The following is a 16,904-nucleotide window of genomic DNA, read 5'->3' as shown; positions in this document are numbered from 1 at the left end:
TCTGCACCTCACCACCTCATGAGGAACATTTATAACCCAGGTATTTTACCAAATCGTTGGCTACCTGCCTTAATGTCTCCTTACATAACAATATCAAAGTTTGCTGACAGCTTTCCTGTGAACTACTAGTGGCATTTCACTGTACCTTCAGAAGCTCTGAAACAGTTTTTTTACGGTATAGAGGCGTAACATGTTTGCTTATATTTGCTCTCAGGTTGTGGTTTTCTGACTTTGGACGACTTTAAGAGGGCATTTGCAGACGTTACACCCCATCTACCTGAGCAAACTGTGACCGAAGCTTTCAGGTAAGCCACTGCATTTAAGCTCGATGGAATAACAAAGAAAACAAGTTGTTGGCTTGGAAAGGGGTGATCGTTGGGTCTGTCATCCTTTCCAGCTCCTGCCAAAAGTCTATCTCTTGCTTGATGACAAAGGTAACATTGGACATCAAAGAACAAGGTCCATCTTGTTTACTTTCAACTTTCCTCATCATGACATGTTACAATAGTCATGTCAATATTAACTAATCAATTCCTCATTCCTGATGAAGGGCTCCTGCCCGAAATGTTGATTTTCCTGTTCCGCGGATGCTGCCTGACCTGCTGTGCATTTCCAGCACCACTCTGATTGATTGCCATTGATTAGTTAAAATTAATGAATGTGTGATAGACCCAGACAAAATGCTGGAGCTGTTGGAACTATAAGTGCAAAGTCACCTTCCCCCAACCCCAACTCGAGAGTTATATAAGAAATGCAGCACAGAGTCGGGCCATTTGGCCCAACCATTGCAGGCCAGTAATGTTGCTCCACCCAAGCCTCCTCCAATCCTACTTCATCTCATTTTTGGCATATCCTTCCATCCCTTCTGTTTTTCCAGCCTCCTCTTGAATATATCACTACTGTCCATCTCAGTCAGTCTTTGTGGTTGTGGATCCCACATCCTCTCTGCTGTCTGGATAAAGAAGCTTCTTCAGAATTCCCTGTTGGGTTTCTTGGTGTCATATTAGTGGCCACCATCTTTTGCTCTTCCTCAAACATTGGAAATTCCCTCTCCACATCCAGTCAAATAAAACGTTTTTATAATTTTAAAATCCTTCTCGGCAAGATTTGGTTAAATACGTTGGTTATAGATGTTACTTACAAGGTAGTGAGATGCAGATTTAGGGAGGGAATTAGCCCTAAAGGTGGACTAAAGTCCTTGGCCTTAAAGGTGTGACCAAATAAATTAGGAAATGGACTCGGTGAGTTGTAAACTCCAGTGTAGTTCAGGTGTGTCAAATGGTCAGTTCGGTCACGTAGATCACCACACATAGAGTCTATGACTCTCGTCTTCTCTTTTCCAAATGATGTTGGCCCTGTCCCTCTCCTGCTGTATCACGAATTAAATCAACCTTTAATGTAACAGGAGATACTGGAAATCTGAAATAAAAACAAAGTGTTGGAGAAAGACCACAGATCTGGCAGCATCTGTGGAGAAAGAAATGGAGTTAAAGTTTCAAGTCCAGTGACTCTGCTTTGGAGCCATAACGAACAGATCATCCAATGGCTGATATAATCCTGTCGTGTGCTTCCTCCCTTGCTGTCTCCAAACTGGATTGGTGTTTTGGATAAAGAAGTCTGCCTCAACCAGACTTGGCATAAAACTGAACAGGGGCGCCTGCAGTACACAGGGCAGAAGAATAAGCTAGGCCCTTGCAGACTGTAGGATGGAGCCCCTGAATAGGTTACTTTGTAGGTTCATTGTCTACATTCTACTGACCAGGGCAGTGTCTAACTTCTTGTCTCAGTAAGCATGGGACAACAAAACATAAAGATCACACAACACCAGGTTATAGTCCAACAGGTTTAGTTGGAGGCACTAGCTTTTGGAGCGCTGCTCCTTCATCTGTCGAGTATAAGTGCAACCTTATACTCCCCAACCACCTGATGAAGGAGCAGCGCTCCGAAAGCTAGTGCTGCCAAATAAACCTGTTGGACTAATAACCTGGTGGTGTGTGATTTTTAACTCTGTACACCCTAGTCCAACACCGGCATCTCCAAATAATGACAACAAAACTTGAGTTTATTTACAACCATGAATGAATTGAAGTATCTTTAAGGCACTTGTCCATTGTATTATTGAACAGAATTGAACACTGGGCCAGAGGAGGGTGTACCTGGGATAGGTGAGCAAAAGCAATGATTGAAGAGTTGGATTGTAAGGGAAGTCTCTGGAAGGAATAGAGAGAGGCAGAGAGGTTTCATGACGGATTTCCAGTTCTGAAGGCACAGCCGCCAGTTAAGAAAATTGGGGATCGTAAGAGGCCAAATTGGAGGATTGTAGAATTTGATTGTTATACAGTTGTAGGGAAATGAGGTCATGGAAGGAATTGCAAAGTTAGAAGAGAATTTTAAATTCCGGAAAAGATGAGGAACAAAGGTATGCAGCTCATCAAGAACAATATTTGCTGGGACCTGAACAAGGATGTCTTCAATTTCTGTGTTACCATCTGAAAGACTTATTGACTGACATTTTAAAAAACCTTTTAGAGTAATCTGTGGGCAAATGGTTCCGATTCAAGTGTCTTCAAAGAATACCTTGCCATTCATCAATTGTTAAACTTTGGGTTTGCACCAATATTGTCAGACTCTCTCTCTTGAGGAGACTCTCTGGGCCCCTGTGATCAGGAGTAACCCTTCAGTGTATGATATTTAGTCAAGTGGTGGTCTTTAGCCACAACAATGAGATTCCCCTATCCACCTTGTGAGGGTGTTAGATTCTTGATTTGCATGAATTGCCATTACACGCAGGTCTCTCATCTTCCAGGGGGTGGCAGTGTCGAGCAATATGAGGCCAATTGTGAAATGGCAAACAGATCTATTTTACATGAAATACATGAATGAATTGTTTTCGTAATAAAATTTATCTATTATCTCTCGTTATGCCAAAAATGATAAACTATGCAAATTTCACCATGTGGTTAAATATCTGGGTTGATATCTTATAATCACTTGTGTGTAATTTTACACAAACTATATTTAATTTCCAGGCAGTGTAATGGTGATTAACTCAAATTTCCTCTTGACCAAACAGAATCTTAAGATGTGACTTTGGAATCTTTGCTCAGGTCTCCTCAACTTGTTGAGAGGCATGAAGATTCCTTTCATGAAAGAAAAGGAAGGATCCCTGTTCTCTGCATCATTGATGCACTGATACCCAAATTATATTTTTGGAAATAACCCAATTTCCCTGTCATTAGTTAAAAATCACACAACACCAGGTTATTAGTCCAATAGGTTTATTTGGAAGCACTAACTTTCAGAGTGCCACTCCTTCATCAGCTGGTTGTGGAGTATAAGACCATAAAACACAGAATTTATAGTATAAGAATACAATGTCATACAGTGATATATTGAACAAACATGGATTGTTCACCCAATCATCTCTTAGAATGGGTTCCAGGTTTTGGTTCATTAATATGTAAATCCCAGAACGTCTTTTGAGTCACCTTCACAGATAATTTAAGGCTTTATAACAAAAGGTGAGATCTCAGCTCAGACAACGCATTAAAGGTGTGAGATTAGAGTCTGTCTGTATCCCAGTCTGGAGTCAGACTGGTTTTATTTCCAAAGTGGAATTTACAAAATCTGACCTCACACCTTTAACCCTGTACTTCCCATGGCCAATCCATCTTTGGACTGTGGGAGGAGGAAACAGGGATCTGGAGAAAAACCCACACAGACATGGGGAGAATGTCTGTGTGGAGTTTGCACAGTCGTCCAAGGCTAGATTTGAACCCAGATCCCTGGTGCTGTGAGGCAGCAGTGCAAACCGTCAGACCACTGTGTGTTCTGATGAAAAGTCTCTGATTTTACTTTGTATATATGTGTCATTTTTAGACTATGGATTTCAATCTAGTGGCATCTGATTGTTGGTTATTTCTGTGAAGTGATGAAGAAATAACTCGTAAGTCAGTTGTTCAGATGACCTAACCCTACATGTGTCTGGGAGCAGGGAATTCCTAAAATGTTCATGGGAGACTGCTGTCACTGTGTCAGATTTAGACAGTAGACAATAGGTTCAGGAGTAGGCTATTCTGCCCTTCAAGTCAGCACCACCATTCATTATGATCATGGCTCATCAGTATCCTGTACCTGCCTTATCCCATAACCTTTGATTCCACTATCCTTAAGAGCTCTATCCAACTCTTTCTTGAAAGTATCCAGAGACTTGGCCTCCGCAGCCTTCTGGGGCAGAGCATTCCATACACTTATCACTCTCTGGGTGAAGAGGTTTCTCCTCAACTCTGTTCTAGGTGGCCTACCCCTTATTTTTAAATTATGTCCTCTGGTTCGGCACTCACCCATCAGCGGAAACATGCTTCCTGTCTCCAGAGCATCCAATCCTTTAATAATCTTATATGTCTCAATCAGATCCCCTCTCAGTCTTCTAAACTTAAGGGTATACAAGCCCAGTCACTCCAGTCTTTCAGTGTAAGTTAATCCCGCCATTCCAGGAAGTGACCTCGTGAACCTATGCTGCACTCCCTCAATAGCCAGAATGTCTTTCCTCAAATTTGGAGACCAGAACTGCACACAATACTCCAGGTGCGTTCTCACCAGGGCCCTGTACAGCTGCAGGAGAACCTCTTTGCTTCTATACTCAATCCCCCTTGTTATGAAGGCCAGCATGCTATTAGCCTTCTTCACTATCTGCTGTACCTGCATGCTTACCTTCATTGACTGATGTACAAGAACACCCAGATCTCTCTGTACTGCCCCTTTATCTAACTTGACTCCATTTAGGTGGTAATCTGCCTTCCTGTTCTTGCCACCAAAGTGGATAACCACGCATTTATCCACATTAAACTACATCTGCCATGCATCTGACCACTCTTACCTAGCCTGACCACTCACCTAGCCTGTCCAGGTCACCCTGTATTCTCTTAACATCCTCCTCACATTTCACCCTGCCACCCAGCTTTATATCATCAGCAAATTTGCTAATATTGCTTTAATACCTTCATCTATATCATTAATGTACATTGTAAAAAGTTGCGGTCCCAGCACTGATCCCTGCGGTACCCCACTGGTCACTGCTTGCCATTCAAAGGGAGCCATTTATCACTACACTTTGTTTCCTTTGTTTAGGAGAGGAATGTCAGCACTGAGGGCCATGGGCTTTTTTTTAATCTAGGATCATCAAGGGTTAAATTTGGCTTAAGATATTTTAGTTTAAAATATCCGGAGGGTGGAATATTTGAGCAATATGGAGGAGCCCTGACCAGGGTCAAAAGCATAATATATTTCCCCTCCTGGAAAGGTGTATAGAACAGTCAAGGAACAGGTTACTTTAGAATAAAGATGGATGAAGTAACTTTCACACTATAAAAGTGCTTGGTTACAAACCTGCCGATCTATTAACAGACTGTGAAAGGCTAGACCTTCAGCTGTGAGTATTTAGATAAGAAGATTTCATGGAACTAAGAACCAGTTGAGTTGAGTTTGAAAGAATTAAGTTTGAGGGATTATCTCTCTAGAATTTGAATTTCTAAAGTGATGGTATTGGAGAATAGGTGAAATCTAATTTTTGCGGTGTTTGAGATCACAAGGACTGGCTCTGAGGCAAGAACAGTGTCACTGCACCATGAGTCCAAAGTTGAGGGAAGTGAGGTAATGTGTTGGAAATGGGAATCAGATGGGAAGAAGCAGGTTCCTCTACCTGTCTGTCCCAAGACCCAGGTAGAGTCATACAGTCCAACAGCATAGCCCAGAGACAGGCCCTTCAGCCCAAACCCGTCCATCCTGACCAAAATGTCCATCCACGCTACCCCCAATGCCCCGCACTTTGACCATAACCTTCTAAATCTTTCCTATCCATGTATTTGTCCGAATGCCTTTTAAATGTTGTTAATGTACCCACCTCAACTACTTCCACTGGCAACACATTCCATTTGCGTACCACCCTCTGTGTAAAAAAAGTTGCCCCTCAGGTTCCCTTTTATTCTTTCCACTCTAAGCTTAAACTGATACCCTCTCGTCCTTGATTCCCCAACCCTGGAAAAAGATTGAGTGCATTCACGCTATCCAAGCCTCTCATGTTCTCATACACTTCTATGAGATCCCCCTCAGTCTCCTACACTCTAAAGAAAAAAGTCCTACTTTGTCCAACCTCTCCCTATAACTCAAACCCTTGAGTCCAGGCAACGTCCTTGTAGCTAGGAATAGACTATTCAACCCTTGAGCCTGTTCAGACAGTCAGTATTTTGATGGATGTGTTATTCCAATGATCCAGCCCCATCCTATTTGTCCTGAAGTGGAGGTGATGAGGTCACTTTCTGGAGTAGCAGCAGGAAGTTGGAGTATTTTTGAATGGAGTTGACAGTCCGGGTGAACTGGAATCACGTGTACGTTGGACAGGTTTCAGCAAGGGGTAAAGCTTTCTAGGTTTGCTAGAGCTTCTAATTTCACGTTGTCTTTTTGAAAGGGAAAAGAAACAAGCCAGCAGACCTGATGCAACAGTGCTGGAGAAACTCAGCAGGTCTGGCAGCTTCAATAGAGAGAGAAACAGTTAGCATTTCAAGTCTGATAGGAGTAATTCTGTTGATTTTAAATTCAGATTTCTAGCATCCTCAGCATTTTTGTTTTAACTAGCAAATGTCCTTTGTTCATCTAAAAAACTAGAACAGGTTGACCTGTGTGGCTAAAATCAACCAAGAGATGTTTCCGCTGATGGGTGAGTGCCGAACCAGAGGACACAGCTTAAAAATACGGGGTAGACCATTTAGGACAGAGATGAGGAGAAACTTCTTCACCCAGAGAGTGGTGGCTGTGTGGAATGCTCTGCCCCAGAGGGCAGTGGAGATCCAGTCTCTGGATTCATTTAAGAAACAGTTGGATAGAGCTCTCAAGGATAGTGGAATCAAGAGTTATGGAGATAAGGCAGGAACAGGATACTGATTAGAAATGATCAGCCATGATCATATTGAATGGCGGTGCAGGCTCGAAGGGCTGAATGGCCTACTCCTGCACCTATTGTCTACTGAGAAAGTGAGGACTGCAGATGCTGGAGATTAGAGTCGAGAGAGTGGTGCTGGAAAAGCACAGCAGGTCAGGCAGCATCCGAGGAGTAGGAGAGTCGGTGTTTCTGGCAAAAGCCGTTTGTTGTCTGTGTAGCAAAGACACTACTGGTTCGTGAGTTAAAAACAAAATGCTGCAAGAGATGGAAATCTGAAATGACAACCAAGAATGCTAGAGAAAGCCAGAGGTTTGGTTGCGTCAGTGGAGAGAGGGAATTCACATTCCAAATCCAGCAACTTTAATGAATCCAATCTAGATGAGTTTGCGATGTGCAAATTGGTTGCTACATGTTCCTGCAACAGTGACTTAATTGGCTGTAGGACACTTCACGATATTGTCAGAGCCTGTTTGATACTGTAATAAATGCCAGACTAGCTCTGTGTCCTTGATGTTCCGATAAATGTAAGAACTTTTGTTTTTCACCATGGAGCTAGAGGATGATGTTGAGGGATGTTATTGCTATTTTCTCCTTAAGTAAGAGGGGGGAGATGGTGGTTTAGTGATTCTAACAATCCAGAACCCAGGCTAACTTTCTAGAAACACTGGTTCGAATTCCACAATGACAGCTAGTGGAATCTATTTTAATAAATCTGGAACTGAAAGCTCATTTCCATGGTGGTGACCATGAAGTGATGACTGTAAAAACACATCTGGATATTCACTAATATCCAGGCTTTCAGCAAGGTGATTGGCTCTTAACCAACCCCTGAAAAGGCTGAACAAGTCACACAGTTCAAGGGCAGTTAGGGATGGATGGACTTGCCACCAACACCTGCATCCTACAGAATAGCATTTTAAAAATTAAAAAAAGTGATAATGATGCAGTGATTGTTAAAGGTCCACTCAGAGTGAGCTGCACTAAGACTCAAGGCCTTGTTATAATTAATTTGTGAGACATGGGCATAACTGGCTGGTCAGTATTTATTGCCTAGCCCTAGCTGCTCTCGAGAAAGTGGTCGTGAGTTGTCTTCTTGAATCACTGCAGTCCCCCACAATGTTGGTAGGAACGGAATTCCAGGATTTGACCCTGCAACACTGAAGGAATGGTGATATATTTCCAAGCTTGGATGGTGAGTGGCTTGGAGGGGAAAATTGCAGGCGGTGTTCCCATTTAAAAGCTGCCCTTGACCTTGGGGATGGAAGTGGTTGTGGGTTTTAAGTTACCAAAGGTGACTGAAGGTGCTGTCTGAGGGTCTTTGGTGAATTTCTTGTAGATAGAAGCAATGGTTTTTACTGAGCGTCATTGGTGAGGGAGTGGATGCATGTGCATGTGGTGCCACTCTGACAGGTTACTTTGTTCTGAATGGTGTCAAGCTTCTTGAGTGTTGTTGGAGGAAAATTCCATCACAATCGATACTGACTTGTGCCTTGTAGATGGTGGACAGGCTTGGTGAGTCAGGCGGTGAGTAACTCACCACAGTATTCCTAGTCTCTGACCTGCTCTTATAGCCACTGTGTTTATGTGGGTAGTCCAGTTCAATTTCTGGTCAATGGTAACCCTCAAGATGTTGATAGTGAGGGATTCAGTGATGGTAACACCATTGAATGTTAAAGGGCGGTGGCTGGATTGTCTCTGTGTTGATGATGGTCATATTTGTGTGGCACGAATGTTACTTGCCACTTGTCAGCCCAAGCCTGAATTTTGTCTAAATCTTGTTGTATTTGAACATGGACTTCTTCAGTATCTGAGGAGTTGCGAATGGTGCTGAAAGTTATGCAATCGTCAGTGAACATCCTCTCTTCTGACCTTATGACGGAGGGAAGGTCATTTATGAAGCAACTGAAGATGTTGGGTTTGAGAATGTTTTAAAGATTGCATAATTGCATCAAAGAGATAATGCTTTCATAAAAATAGAAGATGTTATTGTGTTCCATATTTGTGGTGCACCTTTAAAACAAAAATGAAACTGGCCTTTTTTTCCTCCCTCCCCATCTCCCTCCCCCTCTCCCTCTCCGTCTCCCTCCCCCTCTCCCTCTCCGTCTCCCTCCCCCTCTCCCTCTCCGTCTCCCTCCCCCTCTCCCTCTCCGTCTCCCTCCTCCTCTCCCTCTCCGTCTCCCTCCCCCTCTCCCTCTCCGTCTCCCTCCCCCTCTCCCTCTCCGTCTCCCTCCCCCTCCCCCTCTCCCTCTCCCTCCTCCTTCCCCTCTCCCTCTCCGTCTCCCTCCCCCTCTCCCTCTCCATTTCCCCCCCTCCCTCCCCCTCTCCCTCCCTCTTCCTCTCCCTCTCTCTCCCTGTCTGAGTAAATCAGAGCCTGCTTTTATGTCAGATTTCTGGAGTGCAGTTTACATGGATACAGTTAAAACTCTGCATTTACAATCTGCAGCTGAAGTGAAGTACTCAAATGGATAATAAAACCCTTAATGAAATTGAAGTAGTGTTCCCTTGGAGGATTTATTACTGGCTTTGACCCTTCCCTTTGAAAATCTTACTGTTCTTGCGAGCAGGGCACACTTAAGGCAGATTAAAATCAACAAGAGTGGCTTTTCCTTCAAAGAATGTTTCTGAAGAGCTTAATGCAGGTTATCAAGAAGCCTGTGGACTGTGTTAGGCACTACAGTGAAGGGAGATCTGAGCTACTGTGATAAATGAGAGGGTGTACTCTCCAGCCTGGATTTTAAAAAAAATCAGTGTGCAAGGTTCACCTGCAGTAGAGCAAGAACACAGCTGTGATATGTAATTTCCATGTTGTCATCTTGTTGCAGTAATTGAAACAAAAGCTTTGATTTGTTTCTTCTCCTGCCCGTTGGTTAACTGTGACTGTATGATCACTTAGAGCCTTCAGGAAGAGCAGGAGCTGTGGCCGCCTGTTTATCTGCAGCTGGGCACATTTAGATTTATGAACATGTGTCTGGAACTTGAACGAGTACAATGGATTCATCTTTCCCTGTTGCTTGTTGCCATGGTAACCAGATACACACGGCATCGCTGTCATCTCTCCTCCTGTGATGCCTGCAGTGGTTTACAGCCTTTTGTCTATGACTATTTTGTTAGAAACTGCGTAAGTCCCTCCTCTCCTTAACCCTTTAGGGTCCATTAACTAAATTGGGCAAGAGCGCTCGTGTTCTTTATTTTACGAATAAAACCTGATCCGTGTGTTCTCCAATAACCTGCATAAATTGGTTATACAGTGGAGTTTTTCCATGCAATAGTCTTCGAGATAAACGTTGAGTGCTCTGTCTATGGAGAAGGCTATTCAGCAGGGTTTCTGTTACAGAGAGTGTGCAGTAGAGAGCAAGGTTGTGCTCAAATGTTTACAGGCAAGGCATAAGCGTGGTCAGTTCGTTCAGTTGGTTGGATGGCTGGTTTGGAATGCAGAGTAACACTGACACCATCAGGGGTCACCATGAATGACTCTCCTTCCCAACCTATCCCCTCACCTGAAGCACAATGACCCTCGGGTTAAACCACCACCAGTTGACTCTCTCGAATGAGAGAACAGCCTTTGGTCTGTGAGAATTAGGGCGACTTTACCTCAAATGCCATGTGTATGTGCCTGATTGGCTCTAAGTTAGCCATAGATCACAACTATGAAACCTTCAAAAGAAGTGAGTGAAGGTCACTCGCTGTGGACTGGTTAAGGCTGACCAGGGTTCCTCTGGTCTCTTCCTTGTCATGAAATGGGGGAGTATTCCCTCACCACAAAGTTCATGGTCAGAACAAACTGAGCTACCAGCTTGAGTGAATCGATGTTTGCTGTTCCGCGGTGTACCTGTTCAGAATCACCTGGTTAGTACAGGCCTGGTTCCCAGCCTGTTCCAACAGTCAGTGAGTTTGTAGATGGTAACACATGAAATAGGAACAGGCGAAGGACAGTTGGCCTCTCCAGCTTGCTCCAGTCCATATGACTGTGTTCTCCCTCCCATATGACTGTGTTCTCCCTCCCATATGACTGTGTTCTCTCTTTCTCCCTCCTGTATGACTGTGTCCTCCCTCTTCTTGACTTCCTCACTCATTAATAGTCTCTACCTCATCACTGAATATATTCAAGATCCATAAGAGGAAATCATGGTGTTACTGTAATGTTACTGGGCTAGCAATCAGCGGCCCAGAGCTAATGGTCTGGTAACATGGGTTCAAATCCTACCACAGCACCTCGTTAAATTTGAATTGCAAGAATAAATCTAGAATTGAAAGCCCATTCCAAGTGACAACAACTATCATTGATTGTTGTAAAAATCCCTCCAGTTCTCGTAACACCCTTTCGGGAAGGAAATCTGCCATTCTTACCTGGTCTGGCCTACGTGTGAATCCAGGCCCGCAGCAATGAGCTGAAAATGTGTTGCTGGAAAAGTGCTTTTTCAGCAACACATTTTCAGCTCTGATCTCCAGCATCTGCAGTCCTCACTTTCTCCACAGCAATGAGGTTGACTCTTAACCACCTACTGAAATAGCTCAGCAAGCAAGGGCATTTCTGCATGGGTAATGAATGCTGACTCTGTCTGCAATGCCCATATGGCATGAAAAAAATACATAGAGGACATTAGTCAACTAGATGGGTTCTTATGTTAATTGACCGTGATCACCATTAGGCCAACTTTTCATATCAGTTTTAATGAATTAAAATCTGCCATTGTGGGATTGAACCCTATTAGAATTAGGTTCTGGATAACTAGTCTACTGCCATTGCCACTGCGACACCAACCGCCATACACTCTTTCTCTCTCTCTCTCTCTCGCTTTCTCTCTCTCTCTCTCTCTCTTTCTCTCTCGCTCACTCACTCACTCACACCCATGCACATGCCCATCCCCTTTCAGTGCTGTCAATTTTGGATATTCCTATACGCCTCTGAAACTAGTCAAATGTCCTATAACTTTGTGGATATGTACCTGGTTGTAATTTTGAGAGTTCTGCTGCAGGGAATTACCTATCATTGAGATACTGGAGGCAAATACAGTCACACTCCTGGTGCTCCCTGAAGCCGAGAAAGTCCCAGTCAGTTTGAAGGAAAGCATTGTAAGGGACCCTTTTGTTTGTAAAAATAACACTTGTTTGCTCATAATGATATTTTGAAATAAGTATCAAAGATTTCCCCACCTGTGCGCTAGGCTTGTGAAATCTGTTAAACTCACTCTCTTCAATATTTCCTTCTATTCTCCCATGATCCTGCTGAAACTCCTAACCACTGGTTAAATGTGAATATTTAAAGCTGCACTCTAATGTAACACTTGTTTACTATGTTGATCTGCCCTACTGAATGTTGTTTGCTCTCTGTTCTGCAGTGAAAGCGTATTTCATTTTGCGTTACAACATTTTCCTGCTCCTCCTCCTTTCTACTTGTGGTGTTTTTGTATTCTTTGAAAGGACTCTTTCTTGCTCGTCCTGTGATTATATGGCTGGTATGTTTAGTCGTTGCAAACCAATAAATCCTGCAAAGTACCTTTTCCCTGACATAGATTTCTCTCCCCTCACCCCTCCCAACCCATCACACATAAGGGCTTGTAAGTGATCCATCTGTAAATGTCAAGTTCCTGAATGAACTGACATTGAGTGGCTGATGGCCTTCTTTAATGGGTCTATAATTAGCTGGCCTGTGTTCTTTTATCTTTTTAGTGGGTTTATTTTTTAAATTGGCTCTGCTGCTCTTCTATTCAATGCTGTATTTGGAAAGCTATACGTGCCTGGTGAGCAGCAATCACAGGGTTCACTGATCCAGTTTCTAATTTGTTATATCCTTCTCGTCCCACCCCCAACTCCCGAACCAGACTGGAGATTCTCACCGAGAATCAGATGGCGGGTTTTCATTACTCATGAAATATGGGGATCACTGGTGCGGGCAATGTTTATTCCTGAGTGCCTAGTCTTACTTGTGAAGGTAGGATTGGTAAGTTGCCTTGTAAGTTGTTTGAAACATGACGATAATTTGAATGAAGACTGTCATACAGCACCCTTTAGTCCATCTTGTCCATGCCAACCTCATTTCCCAAATTAAACTAATCCCACATGCCTGTGTTTGACCCATAACCCTCTAAATCTTTGCTATTTATGTGCATGTCCAAATGTCTTTTATTGTAACTCTACCTGTTTGTTCCAAATTCAACAGCCCCCTCCTTTTTGTAGCTGTTTATTAATACAACTAGATGCCTTGTTCTGACATTTTGTAAGGGTTCAAAATGTTGCTGTGGGGTTAGAATCTCTCACAGGTGTGACCACGTTACAATAGTGAATGAGTTGAAAATTATAATAATTCAACAAATCACACGCCATATTTAAGCTCTTCTGCTGTCGCATTGTGAAAGCATGTTAGCTCAATTACACCCCGGGAGGATCATTAGAAGTGAATTCTTTATGGCCATGGAACAGGTCAGGTGGTAATGTTACTAGACTAGCAATACAGGACACCAGACTGAGGATCTGGGTTTGAATCTCACTAAGACAAATGGTGAAATTTAAATCCAATTAAAAAAATTTGTAATCAAGAACAAGTCCAGTGGCAGTTATTACATGGTTATCTTTGGGGCAGGAAACCAGCGGTCCTTTCCTAGGCCTGGGCTATATCTGGTTGGTAAAAACAATGGCTGCAGATGCTGGAAACCAGATTCTGGATCAGTGTGGTGCTGGAAAAGCACAGCAGTTCAGGCAGCATCTGAGGAGCAGGAAAATCAACATTTCGGGCAAAAGCCCTTCATCAGGAATAGCGGCAGAGTGCCTGAAAGGTGGAGAGATAAATGAGAGGAGGGTGGGGGTGGGGAGAAAGTAGCATACAGTACAATGGGTGAGTGGGGGAGGGGTTGAAGGTGATAGGTTAGGGAGGAGAGGGTGGAGTGGATAGGTGGAAAAGGAGCTAGGCAGGTCGGACGAGTCCGGACAAGTCATGGGGACAGTGCTGAGCTGGTGTGAGGTGGGGTGAAGGGGAAATGAGGAAACTGGTGAAGTGCACATTGATGCCCTGGGGTTGAAGTGTTCTGAGGCGGAAGATGAGGTGTTCTTCCTCCAGGCGTCGGGTGGTGAGGGAGCGGTGGTGAAGGAGGCCCAGGGCCTTCATGTCCTCGGCAGAGTGGGAGGGGGAGTTGAAATGTTGGGTCATGGGGCGGTGTGGTTGATTGGTGCAGGTGTCCCAGCAATGTTCCCTAAAGCGCTCTGCTCGGAGGTGTCCAGTCTCCCCAATGTAGAGGAGACCGCATCGGGAGCAACGGATACAATAAATGATATTAGTGGATGTGCAGGTAAAACGTTGATGGATGTGAAAGGCTCCTTTAGGGCCTTGGATGGAGGTGAGGGAGGAGGTGTGGGTGCAGGTTTTGCAATTCCAGTGGTGGCAGGGGCAGGTTTCAGGATGGCAGGGTGGGTTGTAGGGGGGCGTGGACCTGACCAGGTAGTCACAGAGGGAACGGTCTTTGCAGAAGGCAGAAAGGGATGGGGAGGGAAATATATCCCTGGTGGTGGGGTCCGTTTGGCGGTGGCGGAAATGTCGGCGGATGATTTGGTTGATGTGAAGGTTGGTAGGGTGGAAGGTAAGCACCGAAGGATTCTGACCTTGTTACGGTTGGAGAGATGGGGTCTGAGGGTGGAGGTGCGTGATGTGGATGAGATGTGTTGGAGGGCATCTTTAACCACATGGGAAGGGAAATTGCGGTCTCTCAAGAAAGAGGCCATCTGGTGTGTTCTGTGGTGGAACTGGTCCTCCTGGGAGCAGATATGGCGGAGGCGGAGGAATTGGGAATACGGGATGGCATTTTTGCAGGAGGTAGAGTGGGAAGAGGTATAATCCAGGTAGCTGTGGGAGTCGGTGGGTTTGTAAAAAATGTCGGTGTCAAGTTAGTCGTCATATCTCTTTGCTACCCTGTCCCCCCCCCCCCCTCCCCGTCTCTTGTCCTACCATCTCCATCCCCACCACCTACATCTGGTTCCAAACCCACAATGATGGGGTTGACTCTTAACTGCTGTGTGAAATGGCAGACAGCCAATCAGTCTAACTAGGGATGGGCAATAAATGCCAGCCTTACCTACACTGCCCACATCCAGTGAAAGGAAATAAAATCTCTCTATGTACAGCACTGGAAAACACAGAATCTTAACTCAACACCAACTACATTGGATTCTGAAACATTTGTCTCAAGAGTATGTCATCTTGCAAAATGTCCATATTACAGAGGAGGAAGTGCTGGATAAATCCCCAGGACATGATCAGGTGTACCCTAGAACTCTTTGGGAAGCTAGAGAGATGATTGCTGGGCCTCTTGCTGAGATATTTGTATCATCGATAGCCACAGGTGAGGTGTCGGAAGGCTGGAGCTTGGCTAAAGTGGTGCCACTGTTTAAGAAGGGCGGTAAGGACAAGTCAGGGAACTATATAGACCAGTGAGCCTGACATCGGTAATGGGCAAGTTGTTGGAGGAAATCCTGATGGACAGGATGTACATGTGTTTGGAAAGGTGAGGACTGATTAGGGATAGTCAACATGGTTTTGTGCGTGGGAAATTATGTCTCACAAACTTGATTGAGTTTTTTGAGGAAGTAACAAAGAAGATTGATGAGGGCAGAGCAGTAGATGTGATCTATATGGACTTGAGTAAGGCATTCGACAAGGTTCCCCATGGGAGACTGATTAGCAAGGTTAGATCTCATGGAATACAGGGAGAACTAGCCATTTGGATACAGAACTGGCTCAAAGGTAGAAGACTGAGGGTGGTGGTGGAGGGTTGTTTTTCAGACTGGAGGCCTGTGACCAGTGAGTGCCACAAGGATCGGTGCTGGGTCCTCTACCTTTTTGTCATTTACGTAAATGATTTGGATGCGAGCATAAGAGGTACAGTTAGTAAGTTTGCAGATGACACCAAAATTGGAGGTGTAGTGGACAACGAAGAGGGTTACCTCAGATTACAACAGGATCTTGACCAGATGGGTCAATGGGCTGAGGAGAGGCAGATGGAGTTTAATTCAGATAAATGCGAGGTGCTATATTTTGGGAAAGAAAATCTTAGCAGGAGTTATACATTTAATGGTAAAGTCCTAGGGAGTTTTGCTGAACAGAGACACCTTGGAATGCAGGTTCATAGCTCCTTGAAGGTGGATTCGCAGTTTGATAGGATAGTGCAGAAGGCATTTGGTATGCTTTCCTTTATTGATCAGAGTACTGAGTACAGGAGTTGGGAGGTCATGTTGCGGCTGTACAGGACATTGGTTAGGCCACTGTTGGAATATTGCGTGCAATTCTTGTCTCCTTCCTATCGGAAAGATGTTGTGAAACTTGAAAGGGTTCAGAAAAGATTTACAAGGATGTTGCCAGGATTTGAGGGTTTGAGCTACAGGGAGAGGCTGAACAGGCTGGGGCTGTTTTCCCTGGAGCGTCGGAGGCTGAGGGGTGACCTTATAGAAGTTTACAGAATTATGAGGGGCATGGATAATGTAAATAGGCGAAGTCTTTTCCCTGGAGTCAGGGAGTCCAGAACTAAAGAGCATAGGTTTAGGGTGTGAGGGGAAGATATAAAAGAGACCTACGGGACAACTTTTTCACGCAGAGGGAGGTGTATGGAATGAGCTGCCAGAGGAAGTGGTGGAGGTTAGTACAATTGCAACATTTAAAAGGCATTTGGATGTGTTTATAAATAGGACGGATTTGGAGGGATAGGGGCCAGGTGCTGGCAGGTGGGACTAGATTGGGGTGGGATATCTGGCCGGCATGGACAGTTTGGACCGAAGGGTCTGTTTCCATGCTGTACATCTCTATGAGCATAGTTGTTTTGTGATAATCTTTTGCATCACTGTGCTAGCTACAAGATGCACTTTCACTGACTCACCAAGGCTGTTTTAATAGTAACACTCAGAACTATGACCACAACCATCTCGAAGGACAGGGACAGCAGATACATGGGAACACCAACACTACAAGTTCCCCTCCAAGCCACTC

General features: G+C 44.4%; 1 protein-coding gene across 3 annotated transcripts in view; it reads left to right on the top strand.

Annotated features, from left to right (window-relative positions):
- Positions 1–16,904, top strand: part of efcab11 (EF-hand calcium binding domain 11) — a 98,629-nt gene that overhangs the window by 26,364 nt on the left and 55,361 nt on the right. For all 3 annotated transcript variants that reach the window (XM_060829458.1, XM_060829455.1, XM_060829457.1), the window contains one exon: positions 215–305. In XM_060829458.1, the coding sequence (XP_060685441.1) occupies positions 215–305 (91 nt within the window). The remainder of the gene's footprint in view (positions 1–214; positions 306–16,904) is intronic.

The sequence above is a fragment of the Hemiscyllium ocellatum genome, chromosome 8 (genome assembly GCF_020745735.1).
Source record: "Hemiscyllium ocellatum isolate sHemOce1 chromosome 8, sHemOce1.pat.X.cur, whole genome shotgun sequence".
Lineage (NCBI taxonomy): Eukaryota > Metazoa > Chordata > Chondrichthyes > Orectolobiformes > Hemiscylliidae > Hemiscyllium > Hemiscyllium ocellatum.
The sequence above is the reverse complement of the archived record's forward strand: the minus strand, read 5'-3'. Positions and strand labels throughout refer to the sequence as shown.